At 34.8% G+C, this 25,393-nt stretch overlaps 1 protein-coding gene across 1 annotated transcript in view; it reads left to right on the top strand.

Moving 5' to 3' along the window:
- LOC129437737 (leucine-rich repeat and fibronectin type III domain-containing protein 1-like protein) overlaps positions 1-24,983 on the top strand; it is a 150,745-nt gene extending 125,762 nt beyond the window's left edge. Inside the window, exons 4-7 of the mRNA XM_055196032.2 lie at positions 3,010-3,641; positions 7,599-7,712; positions 8,063-8,378; positions 24,611-24,983. Of these exons, the coding sequence (XP_055052007.2) occupies positions 3,010-3,641; positions 7,599-7,666 (700 nt within the window). The 3' untranslated portion in view covers positions 7,667-7,712; positions 8,063-8,378; positions 24,611-24,983. The remainder of the gene's footprint in view (positions 1-3,009; positions 3,642-7,598; positions 7,713-8,062; positions 8,379-24,610) is intronic.
- The last annotated feature ends 410 nt before the right edge of the window (positions 24,984-25,393 follow it).

Raw genomic sequence — 25,393 nt, 5'->3', positions numbered from 1 at the left:
AAGGCAAGATAAGTTCTTCCACGCTAGACTTGGTAAAGCACTTAATTATCGACCTTGCTGGGATGGCACAAGGTCATGCTGGAGAAAGTCTCCATTCTACTAAAAATGTTTGTCTGGGGAAATGCATAGATGTTTGGTTTTATGTACCTATCAGCAGGATCATAGTTAAGATTTCTGTGCCCCCCTGCCTGTATATTGCTTTGGGACCCCCATAGTCCTTCCTCATCCCACACTGCTTACTACATCCCTGTCTTTTAGTAATAGGTGTAGTTGTGATAGCCAAACCAGTAAATTAGAACACACTTTCTGTCATCTAAGTCTTATATAAGAGATGAACTCCAAAGAAAGACAAACTTGCATTGCAGTGTAGTGTAAGTTGTGTATTTTTATTTACAATTTATACTTGCCACTTGGTCTGTGAAAGAATAATTCCCCAAATTGCATTCTGGAAATTAAAATCGCAGTTTCTTCCCAGAATGCTCGAGTAAAAGTGAGGTGATTGATGAAGTGAGGTCAGGCGGACAAAATAAGTGTTTCCCAGAGGGAACGTTCTCTGACATATTTATATTGTATACTTTTTTAATATCTATTAGCACTTCACCTACAGACTCTCGTTTCACTTACTGTGCACTTATTCCATGTTGTAAATTCCAGTGTAAATCAATGTAATGTCCGGGGCATCGATTTTGACATCGGTACTGTTGATGGAGCCTTTTAATAAACGGCATGTTGAACGTATTCCATGATGGGAAATACTTCTCCATTGGCCTTACAAGAAAGATTACTCTATGGCATAAAGCGCACATTCCTCTGGAATAAATGGAAGTTGTATGTGACCCTGTCTTTGAAATCCAGACTAAAGTAATAATTATAATCATGAGACTAGGAGCATCGAAGTTTCATTTCAATCATAGATTTCACATTCATTTCAATCTTTGACATGACCTTACTCAGTCAATACTAAAGAAATCAAGGTTATATCCTCACAGAATGTTCTTTAGAAAATAGTAATTAATTATTCAGATTGAAGGTAATATTCTTGTTATTTAATTATAAAAGTTCTCCCACAATCCGTTATAGTCAGAGATTGTGGTCATAGATAAAGCATGCGAAACATATCAGAAACTTAATGTAGGTTTAAATGTATTTTATTTACTGGCAACAGTTTGTTCAAAGTTAAAAAAAACACTAAACATTAACAAGTATTTGTCTTTATAGAATAAAACTTTTAAAGGTGACATAGAATGATTGAACGGGGTATTTATCCTTGTTCTGTGATGTGACACGTAGACAAAAAAAATTGTTTGGGTCTGTAATGCCTTAGAAGCTTCCTAAAAACCTCTCTTAGATAGCTCTATTAGGGTGGGGAATTTTAAACAAGTGGTTTTGCACCTATTTGGCTCCCCCTACTGGCTTAACTTGCAATCTCATTACTGATTGGCTGACTTTGCTGCCACTCAGAAAATGTAGCCAATTATTTTAAAGTGGAGGGGCAGTGAGATGCCTGTGATGTCATAAGCATCAGTTTTTCAGATTGGGCCGTTTTCTGACTGACATTTCTAAAAGAGGAATTTCTATGAGACTGAGATATTTAGCATGTTTAGCACTATTTGTATGTTTGTGAATGTGGGTAGACTACCATTAATCAACAAAGACAAGGTAAAAGTGGTTTTTCATTCTCTGTCCCCTTTAAGTAACACCCTCCTGCACGCAATCTGGGAAACAAAATCTGAAGGAAAAAAAGAAAAATGTTAAGACTGTTATTTTATAATTTTATTCTATAAAGAGAAAGACTTGTTAATGTTGATGTTCATTTAACTTTTAAATTTTTTTCCAGTAAATAACATACATTTAAATCTACAGTAAGTTACTGGCAAACAGCTGCATAGCTACAGCAATTTTTACAGTGTGCACATGGTGGATGAGTTTAATTTGAATTATATTCATGTATAGACAGTTTCATCGGACGCACATGCACTGACGCGATACATGTCTGGATCAGAACTTTACTTCTGGTTTCGTTTTTTTTTTTTTTTTTAATGGCCTGACTAGTTTCTAAACTGATCTCTTGAACAAATACCTCGTTGAAAATAACAAATGTTTTGGTTTCCTAGGTAATCTATGAGTTGTTTTTTTGCTTGTTATATAAATAAACTATGTTAAAATAACTTTGTTGTTATTTATTCTTAGCGGAGTTTACCGGAAGTTACGTGAGGACCACGACAGCCCCTTGTTTATGTTGTTACTGCTGAAACCGTCTATTTAGGGCTTGACATTTTTGCTCACCGGGCACAGTGGTTTTCCAACACATGATTTGGAAAATACATTTTTATAAGATTAGAGTTCATTTTGACACAAGTCATTTTATTTAATTTAGCTAGATTGACCACCCAAATTAATACTACCAATGTACTTTGAGGTCAAAATGCATACAGGTTTGCAGGTCTGCATATATATCAGCTGGTATTCCAGACAGCAGACGACTCCATGCCGGATGTGCCCCGGATCCGCGCTAAAGTCAGCAGCTCTGGGCACGCAGTCTTCTGCTGTCTGGGAGACCTGGTATAACACTACAGGCCATAAATATCTAGTTGCAAAGCAATATGAAATATGTGCTGATGTCTATGAATTATGTGTGTGTGTGCTCATGCTGTGTCCAGTGTGTTAGCAAATCTATCAGTGATCGAGCTTTCTATAATAAATAACTCCTACGTTACGCTGGGTTTATGGACTACTCATGGGAGTTGTAGTTTCGTAGTGTTGCATTGGGCATTGTTTATTATTTCACATGAAAACTACAATACAACATTACTTTCAACCTGCCAAAGTGGCTAGTTAAATCTTACCTGACACAGCTAAAATCTACTTGCATTTGTCGAGTTGGTGGGTGTTAATGTCAAGCCCTCCATGTATTATCTGGTGAATAACATTCAGCTCCACATTTACATTAACATTCAGTCTTTTGTCCAAAGCGACTTACAAATGAGCTCCGTTCTTTTTCCCTTACAGAATGATTCCCTCCACGAGTTACGACTTCCTGGTACGAGACCTGGTATCCGGGCGGGAATATGACCTATGCGTGCTGGCGGTTTACGACGACGGTGTGACATCCCTGACAACCACGAGGCAGGTGGGCTGCGTCACGTTTATCACAGAGACTGAATACAGCCAGTGCCAGTCGCTCCGGAGCCACTTTCTGGGCGGGACCATGATCATCATTATCGGTGGCATCATCGTGGCCTCTGTCCTTGTCTTCATCATCATCCTCATGATTCGGTATAAGGTCTACAACCATCACGGAGCAGATCCAGGGAAGGGAACTGCGATGACCAACATGCGGTCACAGTCGAATGGGGGGCAAGCGTCGGGGCAGGTCCCACGATCCAGCTCCAAGATCGTGGAGGGTCAGGAGGCCCCGGCGGGAGTGGGTTTGGGTGGGGCCACAGGGGCCACCGCCTGTTTAAAAGACTCCACTGTAGCGGTGCAGGTCGCGGAGCCCGATAGAGCCGTGCAGATATCGGAAGTAACCTCAGAGGACGTAGTGTCTCCCACGCAAAGACACCATCGTAGGACTTCTATAGAGCTTAAGAGACGGAATTCGATGTCGTCCAAAGAGGGAACGAGCTTTGAAACATCAGGAGGTGAGTAAAAAGAGTGAAATGTTAAGAAACATAAGAAAAGAATGTGTCATTACATTTGTTATTCAAAATGCTTTAGGTTGCTTGCAGCCAGTTGCACATTCACATAAACCAGTGGCTTTTAACAATGCCATGGCTCTTTATTGCTGTTCGGAGAGCATCTATATAGACTTCTGTAATTGCCAGGAATAGAGCTATTCACCTGATTCAATGAGCCACATCCAAGTATGTCTTAAAGAGCTTTCCCTTTGTGGAATTTAGATTTATGGGTCCAATCAGGTAATTGCACTTTCTAGATGAATGGTCATGGACCTAAACCTTAAATCGTTAAATCGATAAAGTCCATTCAGTCAAGAGCTGGCGATGCAGAAGGTTGAACTTCCACGATTTCTCTTGATCCCGTCAGTCATCAAGCAGCTAATGGCTGGGAATTAAAAGCAAGCATCAGTCAACTAAGTCAGTTGTAGATTTGAAATAAAATGTGTTATGTCTGCAGAACAAAGATATTATAGTTTTGAATGTTCAAATTAACTTTGACGTTTCAATTAGTTTTTGGTTTCAGCAATGGTTTCGATGTTACAGTTCCACTTTGTTTCATGGACAGATTTCGATTTCTATTAAATATAAGCAAGGCCTGCACCTGTATTTGCACAGGAATGCATGATGTACAGCATCAGCTTTTCGACTGGTTGCCGTGACAACAGCGAAGTTTAAGGTCGTTCTCAAGGTCGACACAGAACCAAAGTAGCATTGAATGTAATGCTTTGAGATAAACCAAATCTTTGCACACAAACACTTTATAATAGAATGAAGACTGGTGTGTCTTATCAGCAATGTCCTTTAATTAAAAAATGGTCAAAAATGTTGGTACCCTTTCAAACAGTACACCTTTGTTCTAATTTTACTGTACTTCAAATGTTCATATTGGTACCAAATGTACCAATATGTACCAAATACATATTTGAACCTAAGTGGTACATAGTAGGACCTTTTTAAACACCTAAGGAATTTTTTACCACTTTTCAGACTTTGTGACATTAAACAATTACAATTCATTTATGATATTTGTTAGTAATATATTCATATCCTAGTATTTATAAGTTAGTTTTTCAATAAAGTTAGCTTTTCATTTACTATCTATTCATTATTTTGTTCAGTCAGAGTTTTAGGGTACAATAATAACCCCACCAAACAAACTTGCTGCTTCTAACAGAGATCCCTATAGGTTTGGAAATCTGTACACCTGTACAGAACAATCTGATGCAAAACAAATAGTCTGATTAGTTGTGAACCGCCAGCGTCAGATCTCAACATCAGAAAATCCTTGTTGTGAAACAAAAGTCTCCGTACCGGCAGACAATTTGTTTTCCCTTGGTAGTGCATACATGTCAGGGAGCCATCTGCATGTCTCTCACTTTGAAGGCCTGCTTTGCATTCCGTAATACTTGATTCTGATTGGTCAGCCAGACACATGCTGAAGTCAATTTGCATTCGGAAAATATTTCAACTTTTTTTGGTAACACTTTACAGCAAGGTTGTATTTGTAAACATTGGTTAAAAATATGCTAGTATATACTAGCAATATGCTAATATATACTAACAATTCTACAGTATTTATTCAACTTAGTTCATGTTAATTTCAGAATTTGATAATACAGTACATTTTACAAATCAAAGGGTGTAACAGTTAGTATAAGTTAATGCATAATACATGAACAATTGTTTTGGCATTAACTTATTTTAAGAAAGATGAACAAATACTGAAAAACGATATTGCTCACTATTAGTTCACGTTATTGTGGTGTTACCATTTTCTTTTAACATGTTTATATTTTTAAGGGGTCACATAATGTTGCTAAAAAGAACATGTGTTTATGTGGTTTATACTGTAAAATTTTGTTGCTCCACTATGCCCCGCCTTTCTGAAATATGTTGATTTTTACAAAGCTCATCATTCTGAAAAGCACGGCGTGCTCTGATTGGACAGCTATACAGTGCATTTTGATTGATCAAGTACCTCAAGTGTATTACAGAAATGTTAACATATTTGGAATATCAGCTATCAAAGCACAGTATTTCTACGACATGGTGGCGGCAGCGACAACATTACAGTGAGAATAAAAGTAAAGTTTTCTTTCTTTGCGTATACATTTGTGCGGGTGCGGTGCTATGTAAATCTTCCCACATAATGATGTACTGTAAATACTGTATGTGGGGGGGGGTTGAATGAGGTGTCTTTGGAAGGCATGGATGAGCCTTTGTCTCTTTGGGTTTGAGAGTTTAATCTTTGTGACTTTGCGGTTCTTCTACATCCACAAACAGCTTTTAACACTCCGAAAACAAAGGAAAACATGAAATGGCATCATGACCTCTTTAATTATTTGGCAACCCAGGGTGTGATCTCATTCCTGTACTGTGTACACATACTTAGTAAGCTTGAATAGATGCTGAAACAAACAATATTAAAAAGTGTCATTATAATTACTTCAACAATTCAATAAATAATATGTTTACAACTGATGAAACATTTGATGAATAGTTAATGAAACATTTGCAAGGGTGTCATCATGGGTGACCTACAGTAGTAATTCATCAGTAAATGGCAGAGAAACTTGGTGCATAAAAGTTTTTTTTCAAATGCATATTCATTAATAAATTAAATCCTGAGGGGCTAAATAAAGCACTTTTGTATTGCTGGATTTAATTATCATTTTTTTGTCAACAATTATAGCAAAGCTTTACCTGTTTTAAATGACTAAAACCATAATAATGTGAAATTCAAACAAATTTGAGGTCATTATTTTTCCAGTAATAATAATAATTATTAATTATTCTTCGATATAAATGAAACAAATGAACCTTTTGATTTTGAGATTTCTATTAATGTTAAAGCAACTTTAAAATTCATTTAATTAAATTTTTTATACAAGATTAAAAAGTAACATTGAGATACAATTTAAACTGGCTTCTAGCAGGTTCCTGTTCTGCAGAAAAAAACACACTTTTAAACATATTTGTGCATCTCTTAAAGTGTACTGTACATAAAGTAGGCTACATTTATTTTATGCCATCAATAAATTATTATGCATTTCAGTGACTATCCATGCATATAAAACATCCACATTACATTATATACAAATAATCTCCTAAATTAAAGGTACATTATAAAAAATATGCAGCATGAGGTTTATGATTTGAGCATATCAGTGAACACCCCTGACCACTCGGTGAGTTTCACGTCTTTGTAAATGAAAGTTTAATGCATTTTAGGAATGATTGCCCCAGTGCACCTATAAAGCCATTGTAGAGGTGGGAGGTGATACAAGAAACACCCGCAAATTCTCGGGACCGTTCTATTTCATCATAAACAATCTGAAAACAGGGCTTTAAGTGTAAAATACCGAACTTGTCCTTTAACATCCTTTCTGTTACACACAAAGGTTCTTTGTAGTGATCATTTTGTTCAGACTAAAAGAAACACCTTTAAAAACCTTTTACTAAACATTTCATTGGAGGACCAACATTGATGCTTCTATGGCAACCCTGTGAAGAACCCTTATAGCAAATATTTTAAGAACCTTTATATTTATTTTTGGTTATGTTCAACTGCGACATTGAATAAATACGATAACGTATAGTCAACATTATCACATAATTATCACATCATTATCACATAGCCATTATCACAAAGTAAATCCAGGCAAGGTGCTATCGATGCAAACCCTGCAGCTTTATGTTAACACATCACTTATGACACATTACATACTTGTTTCCTACAGTCTCATAAAGCTTTACTGAAGTCAAAGGCAATATCTTCCACCAAGGTTTGCGTGCTGTCCTTCATTTCACCTGACAGACCGCTGCCCTTGAGTGGTCTTACGAGTGAACCATGAGACAGCTCCCTCATGTCACTACCACAGCCCTGCCCATCCTTCACAACCATTTTTCTTTTCACCACAGACACGGTGAGCCCGCAGGTCAGCGACGAGAAGAAGGTTCAACGAGATTGGAGCGACTTTAAAATTTGATGACTCCTTCTGCTGTCCCGCAAGAGGCAGCCATCAACCCTGAAAAGTAATGGCATATTTCCTTCCCTATTTTTCATCGGTTCTGCTACGTGCAATGTGACAAAATGAGAGTGCATGACATAAAACAGTGTACAGGTTGCTTGAGATGAAATTATGAAGACAGGGAAGTTATTCCTTACATTTGTCTTCTACAAGGCCATTGGTGTAAATATTACAGTCTTGCCTGCTACATATAGCCAATTTATTTAATCTCAATGCTGTGTAATGTGACAGATGCACTCATTCTGCATTCTGGTTTGTGTTTCCAAAAAGTTTGTAGCACCAGCTGAGACATCTGCACCTTATTTGGGTTGTGTTTATCATTGATGTCTTTCTCTCTGTTCTCAACCCCTCCAGAGCACACCAGGTCATCTGATAATAGGGAGGAATATGAAATAATTTGTCCGAACCCCACTGGACTCTCTCTCCTGAGTATTCACTCATCTCACTGTATTCCAAGGACTATCCAACCGTTTCCTACAGGGACATATTTAAGGACTCAATCCACTTCTGCAACCAATGGAAACGGAGCACATATTTGTTCTCCATTGCTGGCTTTTGGAACGCATTGCCTTTTAAATCCCTTTGGCCGAGACTGTCTGTGTGATTGCTGCCAACTACAGTATGTGTTACTTACTGGATCTGGATTGAAGAATAATGCTATAATAGAAAGGTAAGTACACACTTGCACTTTTACATTGAGAATTTGACAGTTTATACATTAATATACAGTATGTGTACATACTGATGTCTGCCTAATAGCGTAAGCAAATACTAATTTGATGCAGCACAAAATAAAAGCAACACATTGATATGTAATGAATAATGTAGCAAGACAGCAGGTTGTTATTTTCCTGTCCTATTTGCTTCGTAAGGTAAGGAACATTATATATTGAGTTGAAATATTTTATTTGCTTATTTTTAACGAATGCAGAGCATCCACGAGGGAAACCCATTTGCTTTCGGTTTTAAGATAAGACAAGATGTTCAAATGTCACAAACACACTATTTGGTTTAATCTTTTGTAAATATAAATGTCAAATATGTTATAATTTTCTGAAAAGTTGCCCACCAGCATTTTTTTTTCACAAAAGTTTCATAAAATACCTTCCAGGAAAAATTTCTTCTAAAAATATCTAAAGATACAAATCAAATAAAAAACAGACTATCTGCTTTCAAAAAAAAAACAATAAACAAACAAACAAAATGGGAAAAAAAGTTTCATCCTATCTTAATTTTTTCTCTGCTTATAAACTCTTAAATATGGGTATTTTATTTGGAAAATTCATTTTTTTTATCAAAAAAGCTGAACTAATTAAATTTTTGTGAAGGAATATTGATAGAGATCAGGGCCGGGTTTCCCAAAAGCATCGTAAGGCTAAGTAGATCGTAAAAACGATCGTACGAATCATCTTAGAATTACGGGCCGTTTCCCAAAAGCTTCGTAGCTTAAGTAGCACTTGAAAATCATCGTAGATCTACGACTGCTCTGAAGTAATCGTTCATACATAAGTGCATCGTAAGACAACAGAGTTACAAGGTCACCTGCAGGACAACCAGCAAATTGTACTCCTGCAATAACGATAATGTAATGTTTTAAATGTATATTTATTTATTGGGGTTCTTCTTTGTTTATTTGTTTAAATTACTTTAATATAATATATTTAAAATTAAAATGAGAAATCAAATTTAAATGACTAAACATAAATTAATAAAGAAAGAAAACGTATTTGGTACAATTTTGGTAAAAGTTGGTACTAGTAATTTGAAAAATGGTTCCTACCAATAACTGCTATAATTAATCTAGGCTGCAGGAAAAAAAAGTTTTGAAGGGTTTTTTTTTTTTTTTTAGAAGGGTATGACATCTGATTAAAGAAACCAAATAAATATTTACGGTACAATGCATTAATCCATAATAATAAATAAACATAGATAATAAACAACAAATAATAACAATAATATAAACTATAATATAAAATGCAGAAGGGATTTTGCAATGGGACGAGTCCTAACTTAATACGGAAAATAATATTTCATTATGAACAATTTTAAAACATTTAAAAAAGTCATTGAACAATGATACAAAATATTATAAAAAATATAAGTGCACATCGGCTAAAGATCATTAGCTTAAACAAGCTTCTGCTACAAATTCGAGTCATTCTATTGGTGACATTTCAGCACTTGACAAACGTATAGCGACTTGTAAGTAGCACTTAAAACCCAGCTGCGAGTGATCGTTATACGTGCATCTTTGGGAAACGCACGTAAATGAACAACGAATGTTCGTTAAGTAGCTCGTAGAAAGTGCTAAGTTCAATCGTTGTCGGGAAACCCAGCCCAGATTCAGAACGATTATCAAAACATTTATAGATTTTAAAATTAGTAAATAAGGTTTTGGCATCAGTTTTTTCATAAGTTGGGTAAGTGCAATTTAATCGCGGTATTGCAGATTAACATTAAAATTCATTATGGAATTTTTTTTATTCAAATGTTTTCTCTTAATTCACGAGATAACTTGTCAATGGCGGGTAAAGAGTTAAAAGACATTTATATTTATTTTTGTCTTATATTAAACTGTACCTGTCAAAATGATTTGGAGCAAACAGGTTACATTGTGTTATTAGTTTTGAGTGACTGTTATCTTGGAATAACATATCTTGGAATGTCGCGACTGGCCAATCAAAATCAAGCATTTTAGAGTGCCGTGTAATAAGTGACAAAATTGTCTGTGAAATTCCGGCTAAAGTCTTGTAATCTAATTATGAGATTAGGAGCATCAATGTTTGATTTCTATCATTGATTTATGATACATTTCAATATTTGACAAGACCTTACTTAGTCACTATTAAAGATTATATTTTTACAGAATGTTCTTTACATTATGTAGAATGATTTTATCTAAAAATGGTAAATCACAAAATAATGACTTTAGTTGAGTTTTTACAGACTTATGTTACAGTTGCACAAACAATGTTTGGATAAAGCTTGCTTTGGCAAACACACATTCTATTTTTCAATAGCAATTTCATATTTTAGTCAAAATCCAATACTATGTTATTTTAAGCCCAGTGTTAGGTCAAAAGGGGACAAACCCAGCCGTTGGGTTAAATTTACCCAGAAAATGTTTATATATGACCCAAATCCAGTATACAGTAGATTACATTACAACCCAATTGTTTTATCCCTTTTTACCTAACAGTGGGTTTGAAATAACCCAACATGTTGTTTTTTGTATGCATAAATCAGCGTTTTATGACATTTCAAAATGTTTAAATAAGCCTTAGCTAATAGTATGTTTACACATTATGTAATGTAATCATTTTTGCTAATGTTATTTAAAAGCATTATTATTTTGAACAGTTATTAGATGCTTTTATCAAAAACAATCAGCAAATGGCATTCATCCAAAAAGCAAACACTTACCAATACTACACAAATATTCCAGTCCATTTAGTGATTTTTCAGTTTGCACTACCATTCACTTAAACTTCTATCAGAAAATTTTGGTAGACTTCAATAAAAAGTCCTTTTACAGTAGTTTATTTTTTTGATAACAAGGGAAATAAATAACAAGTAAGTTACCTTTGTGCAGTAGCATATCTAACACGTGTAAACCATAACACTGGGCTAACTTTACTGTGTAAAATTTATATTTACAATTCACAAAAAAAATGGCTGGGTTATGTTTAAGCCCTGTTGGGTAGATATTGGAGAGAACACACTGTTGGGTTAACATTATGCTGGGTTGTTTTAACCCAACTGCTGAGTTATTATAAACCACTGTTACATAACAACAACCCAACATTGGGTAATTTTTAACCCAGCATTGTGTAATTTTTAACCCAGCTGGTTTTCTGTCCAATATTTACACATTATGGGTTAAAAATAATCTAGCCTTTTTTAGAGTGCCAAAACTCTCCGTACAGTTCTGATCCATCTGATCTTTAGCAAACCAAAACATTTTATTTCAAGAAGTTATTTGTTTCTGAGATCAGTTTAGCCACCAGCCAGGGCCGGGTTTCCCAAAAGCATTGTAAGGCTAAGTAGATCGTTAAAACGATTGTATGAATCATTTTAGAATTACGGGCTGTTTCCCAAAAGCTTCGTGACTTAAGTTGCACTTGAAAATCATCGTAGATCTACGAGTGCTCTGGAGTAATTCTTAAGTATATCGTAAGACAACAGAGTTACAAGGTCACCTGCAGGACAACCAGCAAATTGCACTCCTGCAATGACGATAATGTAATGTTTAAAATGTTTATTTATTTATTGGGTTCTTCTTCGTTTATTTTATATTAAATATATAATATAATATATTGAAAATTCAAATAAGAAATCAAATTTAAATGACTAAACATAAATTAATAAAGAAGGAAAAAGTATTTTGTACAAGTTAGTAAAAGTTTTTTGTATTTTGGTAAAAATGGTAGCAAATTGATAAATGGTTAATACTGATTGCTGCTATAATTCATCTAAAAATTGTTTTGAAGGGAAATGGCATCTAATTAAAGAAACCAAATAAATATTTACGGTACAATGCAATAATCCATAATAATAAATAAACATAGATAATAAACAACAAATAATAATAATAATCTAAACTATAATAGAAACACAGAAGGCATTTCGCAATGGGACGAATCCTAACTAAATATGGAAAATAATATTTAATTATGCACTAATTATTAAAACATTTAAAAAGTCATTGAACAATAATGAAAAATATTATAAAATATATTAGTGCACATCGGCTGAAGATCATTAGCCTAAACAAGCTTCTGCTACAAATTCGAGTCATTCTATTGGTGACATTTCAGCACTTGACAAACAGATAGCGACTTGTAAGTAGCACTTAAAACCCAACTGTGAGTGATCGTTTTACGTGCATCTTTGGGAAACACACGTAAATGAACAAAGAATGTTCGTTAAGTAGCTCGTAGAAAGCGCTCTTAAGTCCTAGGTCAATCGTTATCAGGAAACCCAGCCCAGACCGATAACTAAATACAGACCGGAAGCTTACATCAGTTTAGGCGCGTAACTGCGATAATGTGCATACGTTTGATGAAACCGTCTATAGACCAAAACATTTACTACTGATATATTTTCTGTACTAAATTTCGAAAATATAATTTTCAACTGTCAACTACTGTCAACAAAGCTTTGTCAATGTTACAAACTGTTATCAAAAGCCTGTAGCTTTGGTGGTTGATAACATTACAGCAGAACTTCTTATGTAAACCTCATCCACAAAGATACAACAATACTTCAAATGGTTCTCTTTGATGTATCATGTGAAATATTGATTGCATTTCCTTCTTTTATGATTAATACAACATTTTCACACCTTACAATTGACAACAGAATCAATGATTAGGAAGGGCTCAGAATAATCCAGTATAATTCTCCTCTTTTGACATTGGCGTATCTGTCCTGAGGTTATTGTGTGATTGCACATCAACCATATGTACCAGACCTTTATCCAAATTCATGCTCACTCATGTGGAAAAATAATTACCATGAATCAAAAATCTCCACCTGCATTTCATCCCCACATATTGGCTCAGATTGCAAACAAATGCCAACATAAGGCCATAGTAAATGTCAAGTTTGTAAAAGTTTACCTCAATCACGGCTTAACGTCAGTAAGAGGTTATAATAGAGTAATGCACAATTTACGCTACAGCGTACGATCAGACGTTCACATTATATTCAAGCTCAGGAACAGCATGACACTTCCTTGAATAACTGACCTTATGATATTTCCCATTAGAGTCTTAAATGCTGCTAAAAATTCCCTCACGAGCGTCGTGTCTGAACCGAGGGTGAAGACGTGAAAGTAAAGAATGCTGCACGCAAATAAATTCCATCAGGAGATATGGCACACATACAAAGTGCTCCAAAAAGAGGGATGTTTTTAGACGTGCACTTGTTTAATTTTTGCTGTTTGTTGGTAGAAAATATTGAGAAACTATTCTCAGAAACTTTCAATTAAGCTGTGAGCCGGCAGATGAAATATTGACTGAGGTTGAAGACGTGTGCGGCCAGGGTATGTGTGAGATCAGAAAACATGTTTGCTGATGTCACACACAATCGGTGGGTCTTTGTTCGGTTAAGGAGCCGGCGAAGAAAATCAACGATTGAGTTTTCACCTGTCTATCGATCAGAAAATCAAAGCTTCATGCTGTCCATGACTTTGAGAAATGAGAGCGGTTAAAAGTTTGACAGTGCAACTTGAAAGACAAAGTTAAGACGTATTGAGTTGTTTATTTCATCTTTTTAGCGCTCGAAGCTGAGAATCACACATACAGTGAATCTGTCATGCAATGTCCCGAGAGACGCATTTCTGCAACTACCTGATAATCTGAGCAGGCCACAAACCAAAGTATAATGATAACGATTTTTTATAATTTCATAAAAAAATATGGTTATAAAAATCGTTTTATATTAAAGAAAATAGCGGAGTTCACAACTATAACGATAAAGATACAATGAACAATATGGTTGGGATCACTTTCTGTGTGATTTTTTCCCAACTGATAAATTATTGACAGCCCATCAAATCTATTTGAACTTCAAGTGCACGTGCATTTGAAATGAGAGATGACACGGTGGAAAAGCTCATTGCTGAGGTCCGTAAAAAATTTACCTCAGGTATCCAGCGCTGATGTAGTTGCTGTGAAATTGACAACGTAATGCTTTTATTTTACTACAATGACTACACCAAAATGTAAGATATTAGATTACACAAACTACTAGATTCACTGTTTAGAGTTAAGTAAAACAAGGCGTTTGAGGGCATTTGTTAGTTATACCCGCTGTGTAAATGCAAGAAGAACAACATAGTTATACATTAAATGCAATATTAGTTAATGCCTTTAAAGGTAAATGATTTGCTTGAGTACTGTGCCTCGCTAGTGAACTAGCATACAGTTGTCATTATCCTCCAGTGGTGTGGACACTAGTTATTGTTATAGTTAACATTATAGTTATCATTATAATGTGAATGGCCCTTAACCCTTTCCCTGACATTGACCAGTTAACTCGTCAATTAAGAGAAAACGCTTCCCTGCCAATGACGTTTTTCCAGCAATGTGTTTCCGCTATTATCCACCATTATCCAACATTTTCTGGAAGGCATTAAACTTTTGTGAAAATCAAAAAAAAAAAAAACGCTAGCTGGCAACTTTTTTAAAAAACACTGGCGGGGAAAGATTTAAGTCTGCTGTTGAGTGTTTTTTTATTTATTCAAAAATAATTAATAAAATAATAAAATAAAATGAAATATAAAATTAAATTAAAGAGATTTTGTTAAATTTATTCAATTCAGTTATAAATATTTATGACTATTTTATAATAAAAAATGGACACAGAGATATTTTGTTAACTGTATTCAATTCAAAATTTTGTTATAAATATTTTATAACTGTTTTATAATAAGTAAAAAAGACACAGAGATATGTTGTTAGCTGTATTTAATTCAAAATTATTATATTTGAAAAATTTATAAATAAAACAAACAGAGATATTTTGTTAAATGAATTCAATTTAAAATGTGTTATAAATATTTTGTACCTGTTTTATAATAAATAAATATTTGTTTAACTGTATTTAATTCAAAATTATTATATTTGAAAAAAATTATAAATAAAATAAAAAAATATTTTGATAAATGTATTCAATTAAAAAATTTTTATAAATTGATGAATAATGAATAAATGAAAAAATGAATAATTGAAATAAACAGAGATGTTTTTTTAAATGTATTAAATTCAAAAAATTGTATAAATATTTTATAACTGTTTTTAAATAAATAAAAAAGAAACAGATATATTTTGTTAATTGTATTTAATTTGAAAAATTTATAAATAAAATAAACAGATATATTCTGTTAAATTTATTCAATAACATTTTTGGTATAAATATTTTATAACTGTTTTTTTTATAAATAGAAAGACACATATATATTTTGGTAACTGTATTTAATTCAAAATTATTATATTTGAAAAATGAATAAATAAAATAAACAGAGGTATTTAGTTACATTTATTTAATTAAAGTTTAGTTATAAATATTTTATAACTGTTTTTTAATAAATAAAAAGACATAGAGATATTTTGTTAACTGTATTCAATTCAAAATTATTATATAAAAAATAAGATAAAATATTATTTAAATGCATATATTTTTTTAAATAGTATATGCATTGTAATACAAGTCAGTATAGCTAAATAAATTATATTTTTGTATGAAAAATACAAATATATACCATGTTTCTGAGATTGAATTTTATTTAAAAATAGATACTTCCCAAAATTATTTTCCCCTTCACTCTAAATCACTAAATTCTTTAAACACAACTCGCTGCCACCAGTCTCTGCTTCTTAGCAGCGTAAACATCCACAGCAGCAGATGCATTACAATACAGTATTTATATGATAATCACAGCACTAAGTAAACATTAAATATGTCCGTAAGGTGTTTTGTATTTAATGTAAATATATAACACAGTAACAACAGTAACACACACTATTCATAAAAAAACAACCACAATTCTTAGTGAATAATCAGAGTAATGTCACCAAAGTAACTGTTGTTTTAAAATACACCACAAAGAAAAAGTCATCATTTGCATTTCGAGGAGCCAAAATGACAAGTTTTCCTTTCATTTCACATTCATAATTTGTTGCTTTTTCTTAACTAAGAACAGAAGTTTTACCGACTGTTTGTAGAAAAACTGACTGAGCTCTGACCTTTCGACACTCCCTACTAACTTCTGTTCTCAGCGATGCAAAAAAAATCTCTATGCGTTAGTAACAGTCCAACAGAACTGCAATTACCAAGCAGTTTGGTTGTTGGCACCCCTTTGCCACACTTAGCATTTCGTTTCGACTTGTCAAGCCTCATTTCTTAGCCAATTAAAAAAAAATCATTACGTGACTAATCACTTCTTCATGCTGATGACACAGCGATGAGCTCCGTGAGCAGATTCTGCCACCACATGCTAATGCAGGTCGTCCCATTTGATTGCTCATTTGCCATTTTATAACAGATACTGTATGTAATTGGAACAGAAATACCACCAACACTATGAGATTCAACTATTTATACGTCAACTATAAACCATTATATAACATACGTCTCGCAAGGCAATGACCTTGAAATGTCTTTTATCCCTGCTGTTGTAGATGAAAGAAGCCCTGCCATATTTTACATGGAAACTATAGATGCAATTACACAAGTGCATTGTGGGAAAACACATTTAACGGGCTCAAGCCTGGATGCATGTGAGCCAACGGCTGTTATTTGCCCTATAAGCATGTGAACAGCCCACCACACCACAGCTTTGACATACAGCGGTATATTCTGCCGCAGGTTTAATTAGGGCTTCTTGTAGTTTTATCTGTAAACAATGAGTTAAAGGGTCTATAGCAATGTTATCTAGCTTCTGTCTTCTAACCCAGAGGGGATGTTTGTTGATACTTTAATGCTTTGTTCCACCTTCCACCTCTCTGAGATAAGAAATCCCTAATTACTAATTACTAGAACATTGTTAATCACATAGTACAGCTGCACTCCTCGAAATTTAGTAACGGCTCAGTGCAGGTTTCGTTTGTTCTGTTTTGTTTCTCGAAGACACTTCTGCATGTGTTTGCCGAAAATGAAATAGAGAATTATAACACCTAATGACTCAGGAATTTACGGTCACGGGGGCAGAAAAGTATTTAGTAGTTTTTGTTTTAATTGCATGATATGTCTTTCCATGTCATCTCAATAGTTTTTTTTTTTTTAGTAATGAGCTGTATTGTATGCGACTCCAAACTCAAACTGAACTATCCATGTGACCAACTAGACGTAAACTGTAAAAGTAAATTAGACATCCGGGATGCCATTCATGTGATTTTTATTACATATTTCACACATGACATGTTATGAAGGAAAGCAGTGGCGATTCTAGGATTTTCATTTTTAAGGGGCTCAGCCCCCAATGAGACCAACGTGACTACAAATTACTACAGTATTTTTATTTGGGTTAAGTAGTGGAGGAGGAATACAGTCGCTGATGTTACCTGCCTCCATTTCACGTAACTTAAGCTGCCTACCTACAAAAAATTCCTGACTTAAAATACACCTGACATGCCAACTTGAATCGATATGCGTTTACATGACACCGCTTTTCTTCCGACGTCTCTACAGCTCCGGGAATTCCGACACAAACAGTAAGCTTTTCGTACATTTTGCTTTTTGTGCTTGTTTGGATGCCCTGTTTCTATTGGCCACGCGGGTAATCGTCACCAGTGTTGGAGGTAATGCATTACAAGTAATGTGCATTACGTGATAATATTACTTTTTTGAAGTAATGAGTAAAGTAACGCATTATTTATAAATGTACATATCAATATTTTAGTTACTTTTTTAAAAAAGTAATGCAAGTTACTTTTCAGTTTAATTAATTAGATGTAAAAAAACGATGTACTGCATTAAACGTAGATTTACGAACTCTATGCATGCGCGCCTGAGCGGGAACAGTTTCAGTAATTTTTGTGATGGAAATATGCAATTTCTGAATGCAGATAACACAGTCTCACCCCATGGCGTCAATATTTGACGACACTTGACCATGCGTCAATATGTTGACGCAGAGGGTATACCTTTCGCGTCATTTTTTAACGAACTGGGGACTTCAATACTATTACGTCTGTTGCATTCTCTTTTCCTATTTTCTTACCATTTTCGCGTCGGTTTAGGGTTAGATTACGCAAAATTAAACCGTGTACGCGAAATTAAACAGTTGTCACCTGGCGTTGGGGTTAGAGTAGGGCTGCACGATTTGGGTAATTTTTCCCATTGCGGATATTGCTGCTAATATTGCGATGTGCGATTGCGATTATACTAAATGGTATCATGAGTCAACTTGATGGGTTTTAAGGAAAATCCACACACAGTTTAGCTAAAATGTGTATTTGTAAAACTGGAAATGTTTTCCTATTGCCACGTGATGTAGCAACTGCTCAGTGTCAGTAATCCTAAATCCAAAATACCGCCATACAACAGTTTTTTTTATCTACCAGATCACTGTCAACCTCATCTTGGGTCTGGTATAAGTGACGACGCACACCACACACGTGCATGCCACACGTGCACTGCCTTTTTGTTCGTTTTTCTTTCTTTTTTAAACAGCAAGGAAAATCATCAAACTGTTATCAGAAAGTTTGTGTTAACAAGTCCACACATTTATTTATTTAATATAATTGCAACATTTTGCTGTCATATAATTGCACAGGCTGGCGATTGCGATGCGATTAATTGTGCAGCACTAGGTTAGAGTTAGGTACGCGAAATTAAACAGTTGTCACCTGGCGTTGGGGTTAGAGTTAGGTTTGGGTAGGGATGTCATTATGTAAATCTAACCCTAAACCGACGCAAAAATGGTAAGAAAATAGGAAAAGAGAATGCAACGGACGTAATAGTATTGAAGTCCCCAGTTCGTCAAAAAATGACGCGAAAGGTATACCCCCCGCGCCAACACCCCGACGCATGGTCAAGCGTCGTCAAATACTGACGCCATGGGGTGAGACTGGGTTGATGCAGAACGTCATAAAAGCCACCTGTTAGGCCTGAAAGAGATCAAGCCTTAGCCAAGTAAGAAAAAATAACGCAGAAGTAACGTAAGCATTACTTTACATGAAAAGTATCTAAGTTACGCAATTAGTTACTTTTTTGGGGAGTAACTTAAAGGTGCAGTGTGTAAATTTTAGCGGCATCTAGTGATGAGGTTGCGAATTGCAACCAGCGGCTTAGTCCACGGCTCACCCCTCGCTTTTGAAACACATAGAGAAGCTACGGTAGCCGCCACCGGACAAACATGTCATCGTTGGAGACAACTTATTAAAAAAATTTGTTCTTTAAGGGCTATTGTGGAAAAATGGCATCACAAAATGGTGACTTTCATGTAAGGGGACCCTCTGTGTTTGTAGATAAAAAGGTCTCGTTCTAAGATATTAAACACATAATGGTTCATTATGAAAGGTCTTTATACACCCCTGATAATATAGTTTTGTATATTATTTTGCATTTCTGTCAAAAGATCCTTCTAAAAATTACACAATGCACCTTTAATATTGTAATGCATTACTTTTAAACGTAACTTTCCCCAACACTGTTCGTCACAGAGCGCAGCGCAAAAGTTAAACTATTATGAACTTTGAGCGCGGTTGCGCTTTGGTCAACGCAACAACAAACCCCCCTTGCGCGGCGCAAGCCATTGAAATAAATGGGTTTCATAGCGCAGCGCACACCGAGTCCTATGTGAAAGCGCCATTAGTCCTTACTGAACAGTGGCAGGGCTAAAATTAATTGGGTTGACCAGGCTACTTTACGAGGTTTATTGGGCTAAATTTTAAACTTCTATTTCTCACATCTGATTTACTGTCTGTCAATAAAACAAAAGAACTTAGGTTTACTGCAGTAACTTTCATAAAAGTTGTTCAGGAAATCTAAACTACATGTTGTTTAGGAAATCTAAACTAAACTACTTAAACTTAACACCAAGGATTTTTGGCAAAAAAAGTATATTTATTTAAAAAAAAAAATTGGATTAGTCTTTGTTACAAAGTTACAGTTAGCCAGTCATAGCAGTGAGTGATTTTGTCTTCTTCCTTTCTTATTTAGTTAACTTTAATGACAGGGAACTTTTAACATGTGGTTAAGATAATCAATTGTTTACTTTGATATTCACTAACACAGCTATTTTGAGAGATGTTTATGTTTAATAAATTTGCAATGCACGTTAATGTTTTCTCAATATTTGTTTTAACAATGTGCTGCGCTGCTGCACGTCTAAACAAACATGTCGATTAACAGGAATTGAATTATTGGAGGGAGTGAAAGTAGCGCATTAAATTTGGATAACAATTTATTATATATCTAATTTATAGCATTCACAAGCTGTCAAATGCAGCTTTGCTAGGCTGTGCCATAAACACAACGCTATTGGTTATTTTAAAATGGGGGAGGGTCTTCTTGATAGTTTCGCACTGACTTCCTGTTTTAGTTTATATGACATCACAAAGTGAAATACTGCTGAGGGTTCCAAGGCACTTCAGTTGACCTTCATTAATGCATTTTTATTTTTTTGACCATTGAAGGTTGAAATAAATCATGAATTGTAAGTAATTTAATATATTGAAATATACCAGTATATATAATGCACTTTTCTGCAAAAATGTAACTTCTGTACGCAGCAAAAACCAAATCACTTTAAACTTGCAAAATGAGGTTTCTTCATAGTTTATTTCCAGGCAGGTCAAGAAGTCAACCTGTGACATTTAGATATTCAATGATGAAGCGTGTTTTCGCTATGCAAATTCACAAGTCAGAGTTCATTTTAGCATGCAGTAAACGTAATAGATTCTATGCATAGGCTAGCATACCAAATTTGCTACATTAGCATCCATGTAACCACCCCTTTAGTTAAATCTACATACAGTAAATAATTTGCATCTGTTCAAATGTGGCCTCATAGCTCATATACTGGGTATTTTCACTGAGCTAAATAAAAAAAAAACATATTAAAATTAAATAGTCATATAATGCAGAAATGTGTGCATCTTTAAAGAGATAAGAGATTATAAAAAGCTTTACCTATCTCTGGCTTTTGAAAGGTGGTTGGTGTGGCAATCCCCAGTGCGCCGTTTGCATGACAGACTGCTGTTTTATTAAAGAGCTTCTGTGATTTATGCCCGACTGTCATTCACTGTTTGCCCCATGGGCTTCCACAAAATCCATTGAAAGACTCTTTCATTTGATATCTAAGGACCAGGCTGGATTTAATTGCAAAATCAATAGTGCTGACGAGAAACAGGGTGTGGTGATATAACTCATAATGAGAGATATAATGACGGCCAAACCAACTAATACGATTCTGATTGCTGAATGCCGTCATTGAATTCATATATAGGAGATTAGTACTGAATGTATTTTGGCTTCAGCTTTTCTCTACCATCAAGACTCGGAAAGAATGTGAATTAACATGACGTATGCATTACTGTATAACACACTTTGGCATGTAAGACCTGTCCAACCATCCAACGAGAGATTGCTGGTCGCTCCTCTATGCAATTCCAATAAATGGAGCTTTTAAGCCTCAGAAAGTATTATAAAAGTTGAAAATGTAAGTTATTTACTAGTCACCTTTACCTCCAGTGAGTTGTTAACCTCCTCAAAGGCTTAATAGTTGTGAATTACACCGTCGGAAACAAATGGTCAAAAAGTGGGCACTTTCAAAAAGTACATCTTAGCACCTAAAGAGTGCATATTAGTACCTCAAAGGCACATATTGGTGTAGAATGTATGCATTTATATACAGAACCTTTTTATAGGCTACTGCCTGCTTAGGACCATTTTGTTGACCATTTCTTCTTGCAGTGTGCAAATACATTTTTGGGCAATCGTGTCTATAGCTGAGGGATCAGACTTTTATGACACAATGAGATCTTTCTTTAACCAAAATATCCCTCTCGCCAGAACAACAAGCATATCTTCCCTCTTTATGTGAATTCTTATATATCCCATCCTTTCACAGTGAAAATTGTAAACATTTATTTTTCACCTAACCAGATTAAATACTGAAACCAGTATTTTGGTCGATATTCTGAAAAAAACAAACAAAAACAGAAACTTAACTTAATATGCAAATGCCCGGAGCTGTTGATCTTAGCAGTGTTTGAATGATCTTGCTCGTTTTTCATGTGTCGTGTCTGCTATATCATTGAAAGCCGCGGGGCTTCAGACAGATCCGTCTCCCAGCCCACATGCAGTCTGAACCGAGCACGTTTCGCTGTAACATATGGTTGCTCTAGAGGCCAAATACATGGGCATGAGTTTTTTTTTTTTTTGTCAAAATAACTAAAAAGAATCATATGGAATTTTACAAGTCTGGTGTCAGATACCTTGTTCACACTATCAGTCCAAATCTGATTTTGGTGCATATCCAATTTGACCGACTCACTGTCCATATTGTGTATCACAACTGTACAGATCTGATCTCTTCGTCCTGTAGCATTTTGCCATTTTCCGAATTATCTGCAATGTTTATATGGCAATGACGTCACGCTGGGATGACAATCTGCCTTGACGTCTGATGTGTTTACATTTTACTTTACGCAACAGCATGACGTAACCGAAAAGCTTCAGATATGTGATCAGGGCGGTCAGACTAAAATGGATTTCCGGAAATGCGATTTGAAAATGATTTCAAATCACCTCTGGATGTAGCCTGAAACAGAACGGATTTCATGTGGTTTTTCCCCGTTCACACTTTCTAAATCTTATTGGATTCCTATCAGATATGCACCAAAATCGGATTTGGACTGACAGAGTGAACAAGGTCTTAACCTTTCTGTTAAATACTTTTTTTTGTCATTTTAAAGGCCTGTTGTGTTATTTTAAAGAATTCTAAAAAATGTAAACATTTTTGTAAAACAAAATTTATTTTTTTTGCATTCACAGCCATCAAAAATGTCAAAGTATTATTTAATTTCAGATTTTGACAGAACACAATTTTTTTCTGCCTTAAACTTTAAAGTACACTTATATGGGTTTAACAAGTCATTTCAACTTACTATTTCACAGTTTAAAATGTTTTAACATTAATTAAACACTATAAAAATTGAAAAGTTGGATCAACTTAATTGGTAAAACTTAAAAAATATATTTTTTTAACTTAAAATCTCACTTTACACTCTAAAAAATATTGGGTTGTTTTTAACCCTGGGCTGGGTAACTATAGGACAGATAACAATTCTGGGTTAAAGTGACCCAAATAATGGGTTGTTTTAACACAGCTGCTGGGTTGTTTCAACATGGTTGATTAACAATAACCCAGCAGTTGGGTTAAAACAACCCATTATTTGGGTCACTTTAACCCAGAATTGTTATCTGTCCTATAGTAACCCAGCCCTGGGTTAAATATTTTTTTGTTTCACTTTAGGTGAAAATTGTATAATTTCCCAAGTGTACCAATTAAAGTATTATTTTAAGATTATCCAACTTTTCACTTTTTACAGTAAAGTCATTAAAATTCGTTTTTTCACAGAAACTTTGGTAAACATTTAAAATAATAAGTTGAAATTACAAATAAAGCCAAATTAAGTATAGCCTACTTTAAAAATTTAAAGGCGGCAAAAAAACTATTACACCATAGTGGTCTGCCAATTTTATTATACTTACAAAAAGTCAGAACATTTTTAAATAGTGTAGATAAATAATACATTAAAAAAAATCCCTATTGATATTAGATAAATTGATCTGCTGCTTATATTTTTTTATTACATTCCATCAAAATTTAAACGTTCCAGATCCATAAACACAAGAACCAAAAAACGTGAGATACATTTGAGTAAAATGGAGCCGGTTTTTAGTTCTGGGTGCTGGGTCTCTCTTGCTGGAATTCATGTTCAGGTATTGAGTTGTTAAATGTTATCTTGGTGATGTTCAGAACGAATAATCTATCAGAACCAGAACAAGAATTGGGTTGAGTCACCATGTTGTCCGATTCCAGCTGCTTTCACGGTCTCTCCAGCTTTCCAAAGCTTGGTGGCAATCCACTCCTCCTGCCAACAAATTAACATTTACATCAGCTGTTCTTCCAACCAGAGGTTTTAGAAACCCTGATAGGAGACCACAATACTGAATCTGTGCTGTTGTTGATTCCTTTTGTCCATTCATTCATATTAGATCAATTTCAAGTCAGATGTTGAAATCAAAACCTTTTCTGGTCTTTGAGGGCTTTAGGCTTTACATTGTGGGTGAGATGAACTGTAAATGACTAGGCTAAAGCTTGTATTGTTTCAAGCTCTACACCATTTGCCAAAGGGTCTGATCTTGTTTCTCTGCTTCCTTTAGATATGCATTTCCCTCCACCCATTCAATCATGCAAACCGCACCAGTGAGAGAGATTTCAAATGGGATTAAAGTAAACAGTACTTCTGTTCTTCTGCACCGTCATCAATCCACCCTCCTCCGCCAGCTTTGCAGCATCAGTCGCGATCATCCGCCCAGTAAGAACTGAACTGGGACTCCAACCAACAGAAAGATGCTGGTGAACAGTCCCAACTCGGAGCACAATTATAGCTGTTCTTTTAAGTTGATCCGTCACTTTTTATTTTGCCATTTTCTTTTGTAACTGTACATAAATCAATTTAAAATCTTATAGTTTTGTACATGTAATTTTTATGGTGTGTGATTTTTTTAAATAAAATTAAAGGATTGATTCTAACACGCTGATTTTGTGATTCATCCCAGCAGGTGTTGGCTAACAGTGTTTTCTTTCAGTGCTTATTCTATCATACTGGAAACGTCCCAGGGTGTTTTACAGAAACATTTACACTCCTAACAGGTATTTTTCCTTTTACTGCATAAACAACAGTGTAACACATTAAACAGACCATCGTCTGTGGCATACTGGTTTTATTCATAAAAATAAGCATGAAATATCCTCTTCATAAGGCGCTTCACGATCCCATAGAGTAACCATTTTCAGCTAAATGAAGAATCTTTAACATCCAAAGAGCATTTCTTATAATTATGAAACAATGTAAGAAAGAAATTATTCTTTAAAGAACACATATCATGAAAATATTACTTTTTCCATGTTTAAGGCTATAATTGGGTCCCCAGTGCTTTTAT

Source organism: Misgurnus anguillicaudatus, chromosome 24, assembly GCF_027580225.2.
Source record: "Misgurnus anguillicaudatus chromosome 24, ASM2758022v2, whole genome shotgun sequence".
NCBI lineage: Eukaryota > Metazoa > Chordata > Actinopteri > Cypriniformes > Cobitidae > Misgurnus > Misgurnus anguillicaudatus.
The sequence above is the reverse complement of the archived record's forward strand: the minus strand, read 5'-3'. Positions and strand labels throughout refer to the sequence as shown.